We start from the raw sequence: 21967 nt of genomic DNA, 5'->3' as shown, positions 1-21967 counted from the left end.
CTAGATGAGAAGTAACATTTTTCTTAATAAAAGTAAGGTTTCTAAAGCTTTCTAAAAGTAATAGAAAACAAAGAGCTCATTCTGTTTTTTGAAACCCTAAATAAAAGCCTGAGGCCAAAACATTGTTTTAAAACTTAGTTGCTATTTTTAGCAAAAGCTGTCTTTCCTACTTTTTATTTAATTACACAACAGCCCAACCTTATGCAGGAGTGGGCTGTCTACATTGTAAGTCTAATTAAGAGTATATATAACACACAGAAAACACAGAATACTAGAAATACAACAGCCCATGGATTACAGGAACAAGTGAAAGAGCATGTTACATTGAGCTATGCATATTACCGTGTGTTGGGTTGAGCAGGCCAGTTTTCCCTAGTAAACATTTGCTATCATTTCCATAATGTTTCAGTCAGGCTCTGCCATCTCCAGTGATTTATCAGCACGTCTTTTAATGTTTGACATTCCATTCTGTGGTGGGTTGACCTTGACTGGATGCCAAGTGCCCACCAAACTGCTCTATCACTCCCCTCCTCAGCAGCACAGAGTGGGAGAAAATAAGATGGAAAAAAAACTTGTGGGTCAAGATAAAGGCAACAGCAAAAAGTCATGCATGCGAAAGCAAAGGAAGACAAAAGATGTTATTCCCTTCCCATCACAGGTGATGCTCAGCCACTTCCTGGGAAGCAGGGCTTCAGGATGTGTAGAGGGTGCTCCAGAAGACAAGTGTCATAATTAACGAATGCCCCCCTTTCCTCCTCCGTTCTCTTAGCTTTTATATCTGAGCAGATGTCACATGGTTTGGAATATCCCTTTGGTCACTTTGTCAGCTGTTCTGGCTGTGTCCCCTCCCAAGACCTTGCCCACTACCAGCCTATTGGGTGGGGGAAGGCTGGAGAGACAGCCTTGGTGCTGTGCAAGCGCTGCTGGGCAGTAGCCACACACCCGTGTTACCCACACCTTCCTAGCTACTGATAACAAGCACAGCACTCAGCCAGACCCGATGTACATTCATAGCTTTATTTCTTGAAAGTGAGTGATTTTATAATAATTTCAGCTTATTTCCAGGTTAGAACAAGGGAAAAGGAAGTAAAGTAGGTGTACACATCTTCTATAGAACCTCTCATGGCTCACAAGACCCCAGAAATCAAGCAGGAAACAGGAAAAAAAATGTATTTGTATTGTTGAATCTCATGAGGTTAATGGCTGCTTTTCACTACGCCAAGTCAGTATCTGCTACAAGAGATGCTGATAACTACTGTAATGCAATTAACAAATAATACAGCAAAGACAGTCTAGGCCAGTCTCAACATCCTCCATGTTAAGGTAGATAACTATGTTAGATAACTACAGTTAATCATTTTAGCTCTTAAGACATTAGGTATCTAATTTAGTATTTAGTTATCTAAGAAAAAGCAGCACAGAGATTCAGGGCAACATATTCATAGCTATTACTGATTTCAGAAGAGATGTGCCTATTCAGAACCTGTTTTGCTGCCAAACCAAGAACCCCAAGGAAGGATACGGGTGGGGATTTAGAGTAGAGTGAAAATAACCATTTGTTCCTCCCCGCATTTACGCAGACTTGAGTTTAGGACTTGAGCATACTCCAACTCAAGCCTGTGCACTAGTGTTTTCTTAAGGAAGCAGGGGAGAGCAGAGCTTGCAGAAGCAATTTTTAATTGGACAGGTTAGTTACGATTGATGATGATCACAGAGATCTGTTCTACTGCACTGGGCTAAAGCATCCTTAGCACAGCCCTGTTCAGCACCACGCAGAACAAGGATGCTCAGATTCCCACGTCTACTGACCTCTATTACATATATGTACAATCTCTCTTAGACTGAAAGCGAGCCCTGACAGCCAATGCTAATCCAAAGAATTCTTTCAGCTGTTCAATACAACCCTTCCTTTTCTTCTGCAATACTGGTTTGTTGCCAAACTAAATCACATTGGCACTACTCCTAGAGAAGCCACACTGGAGGATGAGCATGCGGCGTGGGGTCCGGTGACCCACACGCAGAACTCTCCTCACCACTGACTTGACTCTACACTCTTGTCAGATGAAACCTCAACGTCACATAACCCTACACTGAAATACACATCCTACTTTACTTCTGGACAAATATAAAATCGCTTATGCCGCGTGTCAGTTCATGCTTCCCCAACATAAATGCTACACTTCTAATAGTCCAAAATATGTGAGAGCTGGACTGCGTCACCGGTTTGGAAGATTTATTTATTTATTTTACAGAATAAAATCACTCAGGGATTATCCAAAATCAACATGAATTTCTTGGGTGGAGAAGCTTAAATGGGTTCTTTGTATAAGCAAACAGACTTGCACAAACACACTGGCAGTCAACCCTCCAATGGCTCTACATCAGAGAAGGGACCAGAGTTACTTCACCTCAGGTGTGGGATAAATGGCATGGCTGAAGGAGAGCTCATTTAAGCAGTTTTCAGATAGCAGAAATTATACAACTTGTACATTATGCTGCAAACACCCCATATGGGCCAAGGCATGTGATTTTAAGACTTTATTAGCTGAAGTGCATTAAAAGAAATAATGTATTTCTTTATTTTCTTTGGCAAAGCATTAATCTTCTGATGTGCTTTCGAAAAAACAAATGCGCCATCACTTTAATTAATCTCTTTTTCTGACCTCCTCTAAACCCACAGTCAGAAAACAATGATAGATTAAAATAAAGTGTTTGCTCTAAGATTAGTTGACATGTTAATCTTGCTAGGAAAGAGGACTTTGGTTTTCAGGGAAATAACAGAGAATTGTGTTTGTTTTTCTGCTGTGTATGCAAGGGAAATTCTTAGGCAGCAAAAAAAAAAAGCATATTGGGTTATATGAGCAGACTTTAGACTGGAGATTCATAAAATTTAGCCCTTCATTAAACAGCCTCCAAAAATCATGGACCCCTTTTTACTGGATGATTCAAAACAATACTGGAGGCCAAATTTTCCAGCATTGCCCTCAAATTTGTGCATAAAATTTCTGCAGGTCGTCGTACTTCTCTTATTCCACAAGGGAATGCTTGCGCATCCAAACTCTCAACTACCCTGGTCATAACAGGTGACGGAATATTTGTGCTCAGTACATATAGACACTTGTCCACTTGTCATGGACTGACTTTAAAGTCTGTCCCAGAACTCGCTCATACACAAGGCCTCCAAATGACTCATGAACAAGTAAGGCACTGTGTGAAAAGGTGACTTGTAATTATATGCCACGAAGGAAAGGAAACTAAAAACCACTGCCTTACCTTCTCTGTATCTTCTTCTTCCCTGGGTCATTTACTGTAGGAGGCAGTACCAGGATATCTAAACACAAAATCTAATGAACCACCCATCTAAACTCTTGTGGTCAACAATTTTCAGAACTAGACATTTCACGGAATAAGGACAAGCAAGTATCTGGAGACTGAGCCAGGGGACTGGAAAAAGATTCACCTCTTCCTCTGACAGTGCTGCTCATTTCAGCTACATGACATCATCATATTGCTTCATGTTAATAGTTAGAAGAAATAAGTTTAAACACACAAAAATGCAGTATCATCATAAGAAAGTATCAAGAGGAAGAAAAGCAAGGAAGAAGATACTGAAAGGTCATTTGCATGCAACAAAGCATATTAAAAGGGAAAGCACAATCATGTATGGCCAGCTAAATAGCTCTGGAGAGCTTGCTCAGGTCCACCATAAATCCACTGCGCCTCCATCAAATACCAGAAGTGCAACCAACATACAGGGCCAAGTGTTTTAGACTTTATGCCCCACCACCTTTTTTCCACTACAAATACATACACTCATGGGAGGAGCAACAGCTGAGACTGAGCAACTACTATTTATATGGAGCAACCCATGGAAAGCTTTATCTTTGCCTGCATGTACTGACAGGCAGAAAGCAACCCCACAACTAAACTAATTAGAAGGATTACCTGTCAAACTGCCATGCATAGTCAGAAGTCTAATGAAATAAATAATTTGATTGCTTTTGTTCTTACAGCAAAACACAGTAATTCCTTACGATTGCATGATGCCATATGAAAACGTTTAAATACAACTGTAAGCTTAAAAACTGCGATTTCAGGTTTGTGGGTCTAGTATAGGCAATTGTGTGAGAAAATACATCCCCTAAAGATATACTGCTTAAAGTCTGAATGCTTCACCCAATCCTTCATTTGATTATTGAACCCTGGATAACTTGTATCAGCAAGCAATAACATGCCAAATAAATGTGATGGGAACCATGAAAGAATGTTCAATAAATACTGAATAACTCCTCCTGATACCAGGAACCAGGTCTTAAAGCATTGTGTTTTAGATTAACCCTTAGACCTTAATCTGGCCCTAGTACCCTCAGGAACTATTCATGCAACTTTTAAGATAAACACACCACTCATTAGTGTTTATTGGAGCAATTACTTTTTGTAAAGGTATCCTCCACAAATAAATTACCATTTACTCGAGATACTGAAGCGGTCATATGTATTATTTTCTTTATTAGAAAAATAACAAGACCTTAATTTACAAATTGAACTACTGATTTCCTTTGCTATCTACGTACCTATTGCTGGGACACTTGTTTAACACCTAATCTGTTTTTCAAAGGAAGCTGTACTATAATTAAATTAGTACAAGCATGTTCTGACAGAATGAACTAATAAACATGACAAACACTAACCCCCGAATTTTTATTAAAGCATACAGGAGTATAATGAACCTATTAAATTAAGATATCAGTAAGAGACTTTTTTAAATTTTGCATTCGCAGTCTTGTTTCCCTCTGATTAGACTAACTATTACCAAGGTATGATGAGATAACAGTACAAACTTAGAAGCAGAATTTTCTTGGTTGTCTCCAATTTTGGCAAGGGAAACACCATTAACCAGCATTCAGCATTTTAGTATGAAGTTCTACACCAGTCTATGCCTCCAGAAACACTTTAATATGCATAAAGCAAATAAAACGGGTGGGGGTGGGGGGGGTGGGGGTGGTGTGTTTACATAACAGAGATGGAGAAGTTTTCTGTACTTGAATGACTGCATTTTACAGTCAGTAAGGTGAATAACTACAGAAAGTGTAATTTATAAGACTAAAAAAAATGAAAGGAAAACAAAGTAAAAAAACCTTCACACATTAGAGGCTAGAGAGCCATCACTGTATAGCAGCAGATCTAAATATCCATCGTAAAGTGACCTCAAGGAGCAAAAGCAAAGAGGTCTGAGCCTACAGAAAGCTGACTGCTCATGTTATGTTTCTTGTTCTCTGGCCACACTGAAGCCAAGTGAAAGTCTCTGTGAATTCCCTTCTTCACTTGCTCACACAAAACTGGAAGGGACTTCCTTGTTGAGGCTGACTGCTATGTAAAATGTATCTTGATACAGAAACAAGTATAGAATTTGTGACTTTTCTAGTCTCATGCTTTCTTCACTTCTGGGCTGCACTTTTGATGGCAGCACACTACTTGCACTATTAAGGACCGCTTTTCAGCAGACCTAATAATTTTAAAGAAAAAGACCTGTAACACCATGCTCATGTAGCTGAGTTGGCTGTAAAACATGAGTAAGGTAATACCACCACACCAGGTATCCTACTCTACATGCCACTTTACTTTGCAGAATACTCTCTATTAAATAGACAAGTAACTACAGAGCACAAGAAAACAGCATGCCCTTAGTTTACCATAAATTAGACTTTCATCTAGGCTTTACCCATTTTTTCCCAGTTTCAAAGTCATTTCATGTCTAGGTGGGCATGTCTACACTTGCAAAATAACAAATAATTTCAGTACTGGCAGCCCTTCAAAAACCCTCCAGAAATTTCCCATCTTCCAGTAATCCCAAAATGAATGAGCTCTACCACAGCTTATTAAGGAAGAATCACTGAACATAGCCTGAAATAGGACTACATGCAAGCAAACAGGTACCAAATAAAACTAGTAACACTGGTGTAGTGGGAACCCCTGAACACATTACTCTTCCTGGGGTAATGAGGTCTCTGGGCATTCCAGAGTAACAGAGAGGCAAAGACAAGCCACCAGAGCAGGTTTCAACATAACCATGCTCAGCCTTCCCATACCAGGTGCTGAAGTGAAGCACACCTCTCTGGCCTTGCAGCAAAAAATAAGATAAAAAGAGATATCCAAGCTATCCCAATCCAAGACATTGGATTAGGAAGAAAGCAATTAATTAGCCTTGCATTGGCAAAGACTTCACAAACAATGACAGGAAGCACAGCTCATGTACTCTACAACTACCTGAAAGGAGGCTGTAGCAAGGTGGGTGTCAGTTTCTTCTCCCCAATAACAAGCAATAGCACAAGAGGAAACAGCCTCAAGCTGCACCAGGGGAGGTTTAGTCTGGATATTAGGAAAAATTTCTTCATGGAAAGGGTTGCCAAGCATTGGAAGAGGAAGCCTAGGGAAGTGGTTGAGTCATCATCCCTGGAGGCATTTAAAAGACATGTAGGTGTGGCATTTAGGGACAAGGTTTAGTGGTGGACTTAGTAGTATTAGGTTAATGGTTGGACTCTGTGATCTTAAGGGTCTTTTCCAGCTTAAATGATTCTATGATTCTCTGATTCTACTTGAAGATCTGGTGATTAAGAAAATTAAGTCAGTAACAGTAACTTCAGGAAAAAGCATGCACTGGGTGTGCGCTTCTACCTGAAAGGGCTCCACATTCAGTCTGAGCCTCTGGACAGGATCACTGTACCAATAATGTCTGTCCAAGCAACACAGATAAAATCTTGCAATTTCCATTAGATTGCTGATTCACTGAGCTTACACTACAAAAAAAGGCCAAGTTGAAAAAATCAGTATAGCTCCCCCAAACCCACTTTCACTCTCCAGAAAGTCAATTTTCCTTGCTTTGCGTGACTAGCAGGTAGTGCTCCTGCAAATGTCTACCTTTCATGTTTTTCTTAGGAATACACATTTCAGATATGATCTGAAATAGTATCACAAAGTTTTACAAGGGCAAATGTGCTTCGCTGCTTATTGGAATTACTACCATCAGTCTGAGGCATGAGACATACGAGTCTCTCCAAGAACAATGCACAGAGAGAGGAGTACATGAGTACGTTGTTCCTTAAGGTAATTCTTTACTGGAAAGCATATTAGTATAAAGACCTTTTCATGATTGGCCAGACATAACATATTCCAATGTAACACAGGGAAAATTCAGTCTTGAAACTGAGGCATAAAGCTTTCTTCCTGAATGAAGCAACTGAAAGCAACTTCAGTGACTAGGATACTTCAACAATAACGTACATTTGCACAGTGTAACAGTAGAAGAAAAACAAAATAATGATGTTCTGTACACCATCAAGACTGGGTAGGTATTAGCACAGGAGGTAAAGACAAGACAGTGGTAATTTTAAGAGTAGTGAAGGGAACAAAACTGGATGAATATCACTTCACAGGAATCAATTCAGTTGGTGTATGATAAATGAAGTGCTGTGCCACAGTAGGCAAGTCTACAGTCATACCTACTGAAAACAGCACTTTAAAACTTTGGGAAGTTTAAACATACAAATAGAGAAAGAGGGACTGAGAGCAAACAAGGGAGAGCCTAAGTTTGGAGCACAGACAGACAGCTGGCCAAGGAAGACAACCCACGTTATTCCACTGACAGGGAATAAAAAGAATGATTTTAAAAGTAGGAGAAAATCACAAGGAGCATGCCACAGAGTTAGGAGGGAGAAAGGGGAAAAAGCAAGCAGCTGAGTGTATACCTGGAGGGACATTATACAGCAGCACAAGTAACAATACAGAATTTGTACTTCACAGCGACCAGACCGACGGGTGATATCTGCTGAAGTGCTTGACGCTTCTACTGAATCCAAGCTAAAACTTTTAATGTGTTAGGCCAGTCCATCTTCTCTTGAAAATCGATCCCAAAATTTTATTTAGAACTGTGATGTAGGATAAGACTGAAATGTTCAACTAAATAGGATTCTTCAGAATAGTACTAATACAACAGTAACGCTCTTCCTACTTCACTAGCTACTACGATGGCATTAGGATGGCATTCAGTATAACGTAAGTCCTTTTTTTGCATACTCACCTTGGATGATACTATTTTAATAGAGGTATAAAGGGAAGTGTAGGTTTCCATCTTCATTTGTCCATGGAAATGTTAAATTTACTATCTAGAATAACTACCTGCAGTAAACAGATCCAAATTATTTAATACTGTATAGCAGCCTTTTTATTCTAAGGAGTAAATGACCCACTTGGGCAAACATAACATTTTCCCATCTTTTATCCGTATACTTCAAAATCAATGGATTGTAAGAGTTTTCAAAATTATTATTTTAGATTCCCTGATACTTTAAACTGCTGCCGCACCGCTGACTGCAAAGAGCTGTGTCAGTTTATTCTAGCAGAGAATGTGATCCCGTGCTACCAGGGGCCGTAGCACAAAACGTTTGCAAAATATTACGCAATGCAGTGCTACCTCACAGCGCTCAATCAATGCTTCTAATCGCTACCTGTCCTGAAAAGCCTTGTCTCTGTTTCAGCTCCTCTTTGCACAAGGAGTGCAAGCTGACAGCAAAGGGAACCAGCTGTGGCTCAGCAACTCCCAGCATGGATCCCCACTGGATGTCAGGGCAACAGGGGGCTGCTGCTGGCTGACATGACTTGAAGTGAATCCAGCAGCCGGGACAATCTGCTTCTCTGGTCTGACACTCTTCACTGAGTTACACTTTCTGCCACCATCGGAAAAGGTCATGATTTTGACTGAGGAGCACTCCATGCTCTGTCTTTCATTACTTTGCACAGCACAGGGCAACAGAGTTGGATAAAACTGCATAGGTAAAAGCCTGAATTTATTAAAATCTGTGGAAAACCTGAAGAAACAGAATTGAACCTTGTACTTTCTTTAAATATAGCAGGTTTCTCCAGCAATTGCTGATGCTTTAAATAACCATTTCCATGTGCTGTATAGTGCAAATTTTACATCTTTGGGGACAAAACACATTTTTGTCAAATTAACCACTTCAAATTCTGATATATATCTTCTCTTTTCCCATGTTCTGTCACACTATTTAAAAATTAATTGGCAGATGAATTCTCTATTACCAAGATAGCAGTTTCCTTTTTAACCTTCCTGAAGAAAATGCTGAAGGTTTCATTCTTAGTCACCTGGCTGAACTGCCTAGCATAGCAAGTACAGCAACATGCCAAAGATACTGTGATGGCTTTATTTTTTCTTGGAGTTCTACATTACAGCTGAAAGAGACTAAAATGCCACCACTATAAAACTGATCTGTCATTATAGATGATTAAGGGATTTTTTTTGGTCTTTGTTTTGCACAGGTGAGATGTGCTACATAGAAAGGAAATCAGTTCACCTGACCCAAAGCAGTGCTAGAGTCACAGTCAGGCAAATGTTGATTTTCTCATTCCTTTATATTAGCAGACATTGAAGCTACAGCTCATTACAAACTCTTAGAAACTGCCTGCGGCTTTACAGTAAAATTTATATAAAAAGACAGCAACTGAATTTGACCTGCACTCTACACATACACAGATGTGCAAATGATCATTCAGAGTTTATATACCGAAGTGGATTCAGAAATACTGAAATTGGTCTCTTCATAATTAATTGCTAGATAAAACTTCTTCATCTAAATCATGTGAACACTACTACAGAAAGAAGTCAGTGGAGTCTCTGATAGCAAAGACTCAGAGCTAAAACATTTGAAACCACAGTTATTTTGAAATAAATGACTGCAACAATCCCAGAGAATTTTAGCAGTCTGCTGTAACATTTAACCCAATGAGGATTAATTTGGCAACTAAGCAGTCACATGACCAACCCAGTAATTTGTTATAGTAAATTAGATTATTTTAATCAATGTATTAATGCACAAAACATAAAATTCAACCTTTAGAAAGATAAGAAAATGTCTAGCTTGAGGAAAAAGAATAGTCCCATGCAGTATCAAAAGGAGGGGAAAAAAACCACCTCCTTCATTCAGCAAGCAGCAATGAGACCGCCTCATTCAACCTGAGTCCACAGCACCATATCATTTTGTCCTTTATTGTTCCTTGCAGCACACAGCCCCTAGTTGGATCTTGCTGAGAGATTTAAGTAGATACACTTAAAGTAAGAGTAATTCATTGATGAAGCTGATTATCTAAGAATGAAGTAATTTGCAATTACTTCTTCCTGCATAGTCTGCCTGCGTTTCCCTGAAAATGCCTACATTGCTCCTTAAAGAAAGGGAACCTCCTAAAAACAAAGCAAACAGAAAGACTCCATGTTCCCAACACAATTATTTTTAGAATCTGTAATTAAGTTGTGCATTGCTGATGGTTCCTCAGTCTTACAACTGCAGATCATGGTGAACTAAAAATAGAACTACCATTAAACACTGGATTGATCCCATCAAGTTCTACATCATTTGTTGCAAGCTTTGTGGGTATCAAAATTTAAATCAAAGGTCTATACCATAATGTAGAGAATCTTATTAATAAATAGAAGTATTGATCAGCTTTCTTCCTACAGCTAACCTAGGTACTGAATAAACTTTTTGCCTCAACTATCAAAACAAATCCAGACATGTTACACTTCCAGACAGAAGGGATTATTCTCTGCTATGGGGATAGTTTGTTTCCATTCTTTTAGCAGATGCAAATATATCTTTCAAACTGACTTTGATTAAAGGATTCCTAAGCATTTTCCCTGAGGAAAATAATCTGAATCATCTCACTATTTTGTTTATTAAATTATTTTAATTTTTACTTTCCCTGCAATGGTACGGCAAACATTTAAAGGAGTTACTCTGAAACATCACAGCATTGTTCATCTCAGTGAACTGTGACATGCCTTCTAAAAGCAGGACACCAAAAGATATAAAAGTTACCTCTTCATAGGCTTCACATTCTTGAACACTTTTTTTGCCCCACTAACAGCCATCTGCATCTAATCAGAAGTGATGGTATCAGCTGGAGAACATACCTATGTCATGGGGTGAAAGGTGGAAAATGATGCATAAAGAATCTCAAAACCTACATCCAGAGTTTCCTGGAATGTAGTAAAGACATTATACTCTCCAATGGATGAATGTAAATAAAAAAACCCCAAAACTTTTCTGGATAAGGATCCAGAAGACTGTAACAGGTTTCCAAAGTTCTTACTTAAAAACACATCTTTAAAAATAGAATTATATTACCCCTATTTGTAGATATGGATGAAAAAATCTGGTTCTTTTAACAGGGGAATTAGTTGAATAGAGTACCAGAATAGATTAGAAAACTATTCATGGACACGTTTAAATCATGTCTACAGATACTGCGTTGACAGACTCAGTGGAAAAGCTCAAAAGAAACAGAGACTACAGAGAACCTATTTTTCATGTTACTATAACAAATGTAAAGACAAAGTCCTCTTCTTAGTAACAACCAAAATCGGTCACTATTCCATCAAAGTCAATGGAATATAGAGCTACATTAAATAGTCCCAGAATCAGCATAATAATGTTTAAGTGATCATTGCAAATAAATACATGGCTGTTAAGGTACGATGCTATGATCAGTTACAATTGTTATCATTTCGGTTGGCCAGAAAAGAAAACAACAGAGCAGCTTAGAAACACTTCACAAATGGCAAATTTTTATTTTCTTAGTTTTGATTTTGAATGGAACAAGATTTTTAAAAACCTGCTTAAAATTAAGCAGAACTGATAAAGTCAACACCAAATGCCAAAATTTCACTCAAAGGATCTATTTACATAATTATGGGCATGATTATGGGACCTCTATGAGTAATTAACTGTATGTAGCTCAAAGGAAAGAAATAAACAGAGTACTGCAGCATCCCTAGGCTGCTTATGTTTCACCCATTCAGATTTAAAACATTCCAGTGGGTTCATAACATGTAATGATCATTTGTTTCCTTACAGTAGATACCCAGCACTAAAACTATACAGTAAAATGCAGATCTTACCAGGCAAAGCCAAAACCCTCATCAATTAAATGCCTCATAGTAACATTTACATATGCGCACACACTTCCCTCCTTAAGCTGCTTTTTCCAAGTCAAAGAAGGAATAAGGTTTCTGGGCAGCAGCAATTCCTGTATCAGGATGGGCAGCGCAGTGAGGTGACAGTTCCTGTCTTGACCTGCGAAAACAACCAGTTCCTCTGGGCACACTCCAATGTGGGATCCCTTGCTGTCGATGAATACCATGTGAAGAGCTCAAGGTGATTAATCAGTGCCAGCTTTGTAAACAGGAAGCTTCTCCTCTCTATACATTACAAAAATTAAACTTGGCTATGAAACAGATATGGAACTAGCTTAATTCTAGCTGGTTGGCATGCTTAGAACTGGGTTCTTTTTAATGTACCTACAGTGTGATACTGTTGGACTGGGAGACATCTTGCCATCTAATTCCGCGTTAAAATTAAGCAGAACTTTATTTGCACCCCTATGTGTTCTGGGATGCAAACAAGACTACAGAGTTCTCCAGGTCTGTAATACTTAAACATAACTGACTAAACCCCAAAAGAATTTATGTTAAAGATAATCCGTCTTTCAATGATTCTCCGATATTTTAATTTATATGCCTAGGAAGCAGAAAATAATGTTGAAATAGAAATTAATGTGAATTAAATGTGTGCATGCATAAGCTTAAAGCAGGCATGTGAGATGTCAGGTCAGCTGCCTTTCTACTGCTTTTCTCCCTTTACTTGTACAATAGAAGCCATAAATGCCTTTTAAACACAGCTGTCACTGCATACTCAATGCGGCCAGATGCCTACCACTACCTACTAACCAGAAAGCGCTGAAGCCCACGCAAGGATTTGCTGGTCAAAAACCTTCTAAGCACTACAGACACTAAATCTGAAGTGGTTTTGTACTGACCAAACAGATTGCCAATAGCTCTGATTCACCTGATTCAGCCGTGTAGGTATTCTCCAACATCAGCAATCATTAAAAACATCCATACTACTTAAAATAAATGAAAGTCACAAGCTAGCTAAAATTACTAAACATATACTGACTCCCTGTGCCTGTGTAACTTCTCTCCTTTGGGGTTATACACAACATGGACAAAGGCTCTTAGCTAAGGATGAGTCCCTATTTTTAGGAGCCCAGTTCTTGGAACACCTAACTTTCATGACCTCCTCCTCTCCTGTCTGCAGCAGTGCAGACCACAATCCCACTCTCCCCGCCATCACCACACGTTCACGTTGACACATCTCTAAGGCCACTGCAGCAAATGCTTACACAAAAAAAAGTGTTATTGGAAAAGTATTCTTAGCTACCATTAATTCCACTTAGCAAGTGGAAACTGGTGAGAGAGCCAACTCCATCCGATCAGACAGCTCTTCTTGGACCACATGCAAGTGCCCTGGGAACCACCAGTGGCCCACAGACCACAGTTTGAGAATCACTGTTCGAAATAACTCACAACCCTCTTATTATAGAACACCATGCTCCTTGTCTTGCTCAGACTACTATTTTAGGGTTTTTTCCTGCAAGCACAGCACATCATGATGGTAGAAACTTATGTCTCATATCTGGTAACCATGCCCACAGTTATATCTGTCATTTGGCGGACAACTCTCTAGCAATCAACAAGATGAATAACTTGCTGAAGTATAAATGCAGTTTTACACAAATGGTTTCTGTCATTTTTTTGTGTACATTTGTATCACTTTAGCTAGAGGTAGAATCTCACTCAGTCAACTCTGCAGTTTCATTAGAAGTCAGAGGGCTGGAAAAGCAAACTCCATTCAGATTAATTGTAACAACTAAGAGGCAATATATCAAATAAATTCAAGCTGCACATGGCTTCAAAATTTTCCTGTAACACTACAATTTTATTTTAGTTTTTATACAAAACTTCATTTCACTTCAAAACTTCACTGATGGCAATTAACATTTTGGGATCACATAATCAATGTCTTCATAGATAATTTATAATCCCTCCATCACTTCTGTGCTTTTTCCCATATTGCTTCTTAAGGATATAATTCAGTTTCAAAACGGTCTGAAGGCCCTACTCTCCCTGCATAAAGAAAAAGGAATGGAAGCACTCTTTTGATGGACTGTAAATCAATCCTTACTTACCTCTTCTTATCATGGGAAATGAACTAAGCATAGTTTAATAGATTTTAAGGACAAGCTATGATCTTCTACAGTCCATAGGACATGAAAGATCAAACTAGAATTTTATCTTGTAACTTGGCTAGTAAGAATGTCACTTCAAATTCCCTGTCATTCAGAAGCTACCTAATACTGATTCAGAACCAAAACAACAGAAAATTCAGTAGACAAACCATTCCAAAGGATAAACATGCCTTGCTAAAACAATAAAAAGTATTTGTATTACGACTGTGTATAGCTCAATACTCATCTGTACAGTTTAGAAAGTTCTAGAGGTTGATCTTTAATATAATTTATCATGTGACCAAATATTGTAACATTAAGACATGACTGATGACTAGCCATTTATTGGGTATATATTTAAATGCATCAGTTACGTCTCCTGAATCACACTATTCCATATTTCGATAGCACTTGGCATACACAGTATATTACCAAAAATCAATAAATCATTTAATGCTGATTTAATTTTTCTTTACTTCTCTATCTTACTTTGCTCTAAAGACAAGTATCTTTGTCATCCTAAGGACAAAAAAAACCAAACCTGTGTTCTTCTATTCTTATTTCTGTCTGAGACATTGTATTTCTTATTTCTTATCAAACCACAGCAGATGTCCACAGATTCAGTCCATTTTTAAGCATGGCTATGTAGGTACACCTGCTGCCTATACAACCTTTAGTGGCAAAAGCCAACCAGGATGCTAAAAAATGGGGGTGAGGGATGTGTTAAGGGGAACTGAGTTTCAAGGGTTTCCGATCTAATCTCCCATTTTCAACAGCTTTTAAGAAAACTTTGGGTGAGACTAAGTCCTTTAGTCCTTATTTTAAAGTGGGATATTCGTAACATAGCAACTGAATTAGCAATGAGTGTAAAATTAGCGATGAATAATTTCAGGATTTGGTTATTGATAGGTGTTGATTTAAACTAGCAGTTTACTTCCTATCAAAAGGAGCTAAAAAGCTGTTGAAAAGCTTCCAACTAGCTACCGTTCATTGTCATCAGAGAAGCTACTTCTAAACATGGGTCTTTAGTCCTTCTGCAGTAGTCATGGATTTCATTTCATAAAGTACAGAGCTTCAGTCTCCACAATTCATGATGTATTATAATGCCCACCCCAACAAGCAGAGCAGCTATACTGGCATTTTGACAGAATAATTTGAGTGTGAATAAACATGAAATATTTTTAATCTTAATTTTATTTTTCAATTTTACCCTTTTTTATTAATCAAGATGTTTACAAAGTATTTACAAGTAACATTGTTTAACAATTTAATTTCTTTTAAAAGCACCAAAGACCTTTTTCTGTTAAAGTTTTTCTTATCTGTTTTCTGCTCGTGTTTAAGGGAAATTGTATGTTTAAACCAGGGCAATGCAACAAAAATTATTTTATTCTGATTTCACTGCTATAAAAAGAAACATTCAGTGACAGCTATAAACCACAAAAACATGACCTGCCTTTTGTCTTGCAACTAAGTCAAAAGACCACCCATTTAATCCCTAGGAAAATACTAAGTTACAGATACCGGCATTCAGGCAGTAGCCTCTGTTTGGACAGTGAGGGCACTGAGCTATAGCGTACTTCTAACGCATTAATAAAGAAAACAATAACTTCCACTTTAAATAAACCCTCACAACATCTAATAAATTACTTGGTTAGATGCAGGAGGATATCTTATCAGATCAGAAATCTCAAAAGAAGTGTCATGCAAATTCTTCAACGGAGTGACACATTAAAAGAAGCTCCAGAACTTAAAAAAATACATCAGCTGTGGGTATACCTGCCTATTGTTTTAATTTTTAAGGAAAAATTTACCATATCTTAATTATGATCTATTTGTATACATTTTTACTTTCTTATGAACACATCTTTATAAAGTAGAAGTTAACCAAATGATGTGCAAATAGCTGCACCTTAAAAAGACTTACAATACAATCACAATATATTTGTCATGGTAAACAGAGTGAGTAGGCAGGGGTTTTGGTATTAAAAAAAAAGAACCTGTTTCCAGGTAGCATTTGATCAAGAGGCACAAACACCTTAATCATTAGAAAGACTACACATCAAGGTCTCAGGTACTGAAAACTAAAAAAGCAGCACTTTTAAGATCACATGAAAATTTCTGAAGCATATACAGATTATGTCAGATTTAAAATAAAGAGAGTGCTAGAAAACTACTCTCCTTTTTGTAATTTTGCCTGTATCTAAGAATTGATGTTGGCCTGTTTTACAGTCACAGCAGAGTTCGAAACAACTGTATTTTTAAAAGCTGAGGAGGGGATAAGAAGTTGAAACCAAGGCATAACTTTTGTATTGCATTCACTGAATAAAAAATAAGTTTCAAATCTTTTTGCACAGTGGATTGATAGCTAGGAGCAGAATTACAGCAATGAAATGTTCAATTAATGTTGCGTGTCTCTGTGGAGCACAGCTTGCAAGAGTTCTCTGAATAGAAGGCTATCATACAGAAGTAAAAATGAAGCGTGTAGCTTTGTTCGGGTTTTAAATCGCTATGTGATATGCTTCCAGTAAATTAGGAAGTCTGTGATTGACGGCTGCTGTTGGAAAACTTGCTTTAGTACTTCAGAGATTTTCAAAATCTACTTGATCTAAATATAACAAGGCATATTATTCCAACACAGTTTGCTTCATTTTAAACCCTTTACTACTTTACAGGCAGCATCATGTATATGTTAAATGTACTATTTAAACACTTGCACACTTTTAAATCAGTGCTCTCCAAAGTGGGGTGTGTGCACAGTGAGGCGCATGCATAACATATAAGTAATCCTTATAATTTATATATTTTAAAAAAGATATAATGGTGGTGCATGCTCAAAAAATTTTACTGACAGAAATCTTTTACCAATAGCAGTGCATGAGCAAAAAAGTTTGTAGATCACTGTTCTAAATTCATCAGTATGAATTCTTCTTTCCTAGTAGCTTCCTTTCTCCCTTTTTTTTTCATTTTTGATTTGCTAGAGTCCCATCTGAAAAACCTCAAGAATCAATGGTGTCAGATTCAAATGTTTCTTTGTCAATTTATGTCCTCATCCTTTTTATCAAGAAATACTGAACTTCCCTGGAGGATTTGAACGAGGCTATTTTAAATGAAGCATCATGAAATGCACATCAGAAGCATGAAAGAATACATGGAATTTTTTACAGTAACAGTTTTGTGCCCAGTTTTTTGACAAAACATCCCCTTCTAGTTCTATGTAGCATAGTAATAACTGACATGGTTTTCACAATGCTATATAGCAGTTCTTGTTACAGGAACTTTGCCTGAGAAATTCAGAACCTAGAAAGCAACAAAGAACTGTGGAGAACACAATTATCCATCCCTATGCATGTGCTTCCTTTGGTCCTTGGGGTTCTGGGTTTTTTCACTGTAACACCATAAAATGTCAATTAAGGACTCCTGTGGGGATGCAGAAGCAGAACATGAGCAACGAGTCCATGACTCCCTGTTCCTTTCAGTCACCTGGGAAACTGCAAAAATGCTCTATTTTTAGTTTTGTGGTTTTAATCATGCCTTTATAGTCAATTCATGAAAATTACATTTTTGGCAGTAACTAAGTAAAAGGTAAGGAATTAGCTTCTAATATCCAAAATGCTTTTCATTTCTTTTGCATCATAAGGATGAGAAAGAATTACCCCAAATCTCTTCTTTCACTGCAGGCAACTCACATTGTCACAAATTGGCAAAATATAAGGCCTTCCAGCCACTTTGTGCTTTCTCTTGAGTTTGAATGAAACAAACCATGTTTATTTTGTTACATTCAAAGCTACTGCGAAGCACAGAGTACTACCCATGGCAACTGTAGTAATATCATAATTTCCAAAGGTCACTAAACTTTTCAGGGTTCCCTTACATGATTAGCTTAAAGACTCCACATGGAATATTCTGGAATACTGTGTAAATGTATACTAATGACAGGATGTGAGCTTCCTGCTCTTGTGCTGCTAATAAAATAAATATGAAAACAATCTCATAAATGCCTTTTCATTATTTTTAAAACTATCCATCAGTGGCTTTCTATACTTTTCTAAGCTCCATGGTGCTACAGTTATGTGTACCAGTAAGAACAGATCCTGGCACATGGTACTGAGAACACAGAAAACACCTTAATGGGTCAGGCAAGCAAGTTCCCCAAGCTCAGCCATGGCAAGAGTAGATTCTATTCAGTAAGAGAAACCAAGCCTGGCCACTTTCTGCATCCCTTCCCCTTGCAGCAAATCTCTCAGGCTCACAGCCCTGCCACAAGATGGCACTGGGACCAGGAGCAGCACAGAAGTGTGGAAAAGGTCAGTGCCCGCAGCACCGACGGCAGTATCCACAGCAAGGACATCAGTGCACCTGCACAACAAAGAACATGACTCTTTCAGCAGCTGTTATGGACTAGCTGTACATTAGGTTGTTTTATCACTTTAAGTCTGCTAATATAATTTGCTCACAGCATAGTGCTTTGGCTGTTAGTTTGCTAAATTTTTTACCTGTCACATAAATAAATACTTTCTCTTAGCTGTTTTTAAGGCAGCTAGTACCATTAAATGACCATTATTTCCGTTACTGAACCTGGTGTATTTTATTCTGCATTTACCTTATTTACTGTCATGATTTTGGAAACCTCAGTCATGCTGCTGAGAAGCATTCTGCTCCCCAAACCAAAGAGCCATTTAAACTCTCACAACAAGAAAGCTGCTTCCTCCCTGTTCTTTAGTTGCCCTTCTCTATACGCTCACCAACTTCACTCTTGAAATGCTGTCCTTAAGATGTGTACTCTAATATTCAAGATGAAGGTCTACTATGGTTATATATAGTAATAAACCAATACCTCCTGCCTTGTCTGTAACACTGCTTATATCCAACATTTTGTCAACTTAAATTTTGTCTGCTGCTGTGCAATAAGAGATTATATTAGAAAACTGTCAGTGATGATGCCAGCATCTTTCCTGAGTTTTACAAATGAATTCCAAGTTCAGGATCACCCATGCACAGTTAAAAAAGATCTTTTTTGTCACAGGCATTAACTCATATTTATCTGCCCTGACACTCATCTACCATCTTTTTACTCTCTAATGACATTTTGCAAGATGTTTCTGTAGTTCCCTGGCATCTAATATCTTCCCAGTAATGAAATGCTATGAAGTACCATCCAAAAATTCAGAAATTTCACTGTCCACTCTCATTCTGCAAGTCACTTTGAATAAAACTTGACACAGCACCAGCCAGATACTTCACTTCTGACGTGTCCATCCTTACAAGCTACCACTTTCTTGAAAATCCCCTCCTCTCACAGGAGCATTGTCTGTGCAAAAGCACACAGTGAAGTCAGCTGGAGGTCTGGTTTCAACTTCGATACCAGCTCCCTTCTCCCTGCAGGATGCTCTCCTTCCCCCGTATCTACACTCTCTTTTGTAGCACAGGGACTGTCACAGTGGAAGTGGGACATTCGTACAACATCCCTGATTGGCTCCATCTAAAAACCCCTCAATTTCAACAAGCTCAGCCAGCTCAAGCCACCATTGACATCTCCCACCATCAAAGGCTCTTTTCACTAACTACACACTTACAGATCCCAGGGCAGGTTGTGAGACCCACTAACATTCTCTGCAACAAACTCAGCACCATTCTGTTGCCAGACTTCTAGCTGAATCCCACGGTTAACAAAAATTATAAGCTTAGGTATTTCTCACCTATCAGGACAAAGTGGTAACGTCTGGTAGTCTGACACCTGAACACAATGACTGGCAGGACTCTTATCAATGAAATACAGGTTTCAGTTTCAAACTTGAAATTAAATAAACCACTAATAAAAGGCTTAAAAGCTCAGATGCAAATGTTAGTGAGGGGAAGTTATGCTACACAGCTACAACAGTTTCTTCAAAATTTTCAGGTTGCTTCACACTGCTGAGCCTTTTGGTCCTAAGGAATCATACTGATTTACTGTATCACTGCAGTGACGACCGAGTACATGAGGTCTTCTGACTAAGTAGCCTTCAGGACAGGATTCCTTATTGGGTCCGCCCAGTTTGCAATGCTGTACATTAAAAATATCCACTTTGAGATGGCTACCATATCTTGCTGGTGATTTGCACATCAAAAGACTTTTAACACATAAACAAGCAACCTCTCCCCTCCAAAACCGCACCTCAGAAATATTTATTGCTTCCTGGAAATTCACTTTTAAATTCAGAGATAATGAAGTCTCTCCTAAAGTACTCAATCTCTTAATTGGACACTTCAGTTAAAAATGTATTTTTCTAATCTACTCTTCTCAACATAAACACATTCTAGACCTTGTTTATAACTTGTCTCTGAAGACTGCCATCAGCAAACTCTTATTCTCCTAATAGCACTTATTTGACTGGCAAATCTAATTTACCTAAGAGTACTCTTTTCCTCAGTAACTTCTCTTCTCATACAACTGTTCTGTGGAAATGTAATGGAGACATTTAAAAATCATGTCATGCTGTTTTTAATGAGCACAAGTTCTGCTAGTGAAATCAAGCAGGGTACAAATATTTGTATGTGTAAGTTACAGTATCGTACCTTCTATCATTTCCATACCATTAGGAGGCTTACAATGTCCAGCATGGCTCACAACCCAAACGGGATACTGCTGATTTAGTCCACAATATAAGGCCTGTATAAAGGTCCTGTAATAACCTGCCAGTCCAGGGTTACCTGCCAAAAAACAAAACATACAAGGCACAGTCAATATTAACCTTCCAACAGCACATAATGTGCTTCAGAACAAACTAAACAGCATTATACAGCAATTTGGTAATCTATTTTCTATAGTAATTTTCCAATTTTTATTTTCCCAATTTCAAGGGCTATGCTATTGAACCAGTTTAATTCCGTTAATCAATGGCACCCACGAGAAGCATTTTACACAATTACTTTGAAATTTCAGAACCTAAAATTCGAGCTCAACACAAAAGAAAATCTTTTCCAGCAGAGGTCAACCAGCTGGCTTATCTATCCCATCAAGTCACAGATACGTGAAAACTGGGCAAAGAAACCCCCAGATCTTATAAAAATACCACAAAGACTATATCACATATCACTTGATCCAGAAGCCTGCACTTCAAATATCTCAGTGTTACCACTTCAAAACAGGCGTGTGATATTCTGGCAATACAAACATCTGTACTGAGCATAAAAGAGAGGATGACTTTATTTTAAACTGATTAATTTTTTTTTCTGCTTGCAACCTCATATTCTCTTTGTCCTCTTCCATGGACCTTGAGAAGCTCTTTCTTTTCCAACATCTGTGATCTAGAACCACAGAAGAACCGTTCCCCCCGTCCTGCAAGCCATCAGCTTCAGCGAGAACTTCTCAGAAGAGGCTGGTGTGTGAACAAATCCACCTTGCCCTGAGAGAGCTGACCACCTTGCTCTAAATCCACTGTTCAACAGTGAGAATATCAACAGTCAGCCACCACTGCTGAAGTGGAAGTCTAAAATAGCATCCCAAAGTCAAAAGTATCTATCTGGTAGGGATTTCAGGATTTCCAAACAAAACTATAATCTCTATTCGTCCTTTTTTTCTTTCTCTTTTGGATACTAGTAGTAACATAAGTTGGAGAGTAAATCCACATGAAGACAAAGCAGATTTTGTTTCCTAATTCCCACACAGACATAAAACTGTATTCTTTTTCTCTACTTATTAATTTTCCAAAGTAGTTCCACTGATTTCTTATTATCATTTAGACACCAGGAAAACCCACCATTATGGTTAGGATTGCTCAGTTACGTGTCTTTCATTCACATACTAGGCAATTCTTAGTTTGGTTATCATCAACAGCAAAAGGCAGCAAGAGCA

At 38.2% G+C, this 21967-nt stretch overlaps 1 protein-coding gene across 4 annotated transcripts in view; it reads right to left on the bottom strand.

The window, feature by feature from the left end:
- Window positions 1-21967, bottom strand: part of LDAH (lipid droplet associated hydrolase) — a 124434-nt gene that overhangs the window by 66432 nt on the left and 36035 nt on the right. For 3 of the 4 annotated variants that reach the window (XM_055810187.1, XM_055810191.1, XM_055810189.1), the window contains one exon: window positions 20689-20823. In XM_055810187.1, coding sequence (XP_055666162.1) covers window positions 20689-20823 — 135 coding nt within the window. The remainder of the gene's footprint in view (window positions 1-20688; window positions 20824-21967) is intronic. The other variant, XM_055810188.1, reaches the window with a different exon arrangement.

This window comes from Falco peregrinus, chromosome 7 (genome assembly GCF_023634155.1).
Source record: "Falco peregrinus isolate bFalPer1 chromosome 7, bFalPer1.pri, whole genome shotgun sequence".
NCBI lineage: Eukaryota > Metazoa > Chordata > Aves > Falconiformes > Falconidae > Falco > Falco peregrinus.
This window is presented reverse-complemented; position numbering and strand designations above follow the sequence as displayed.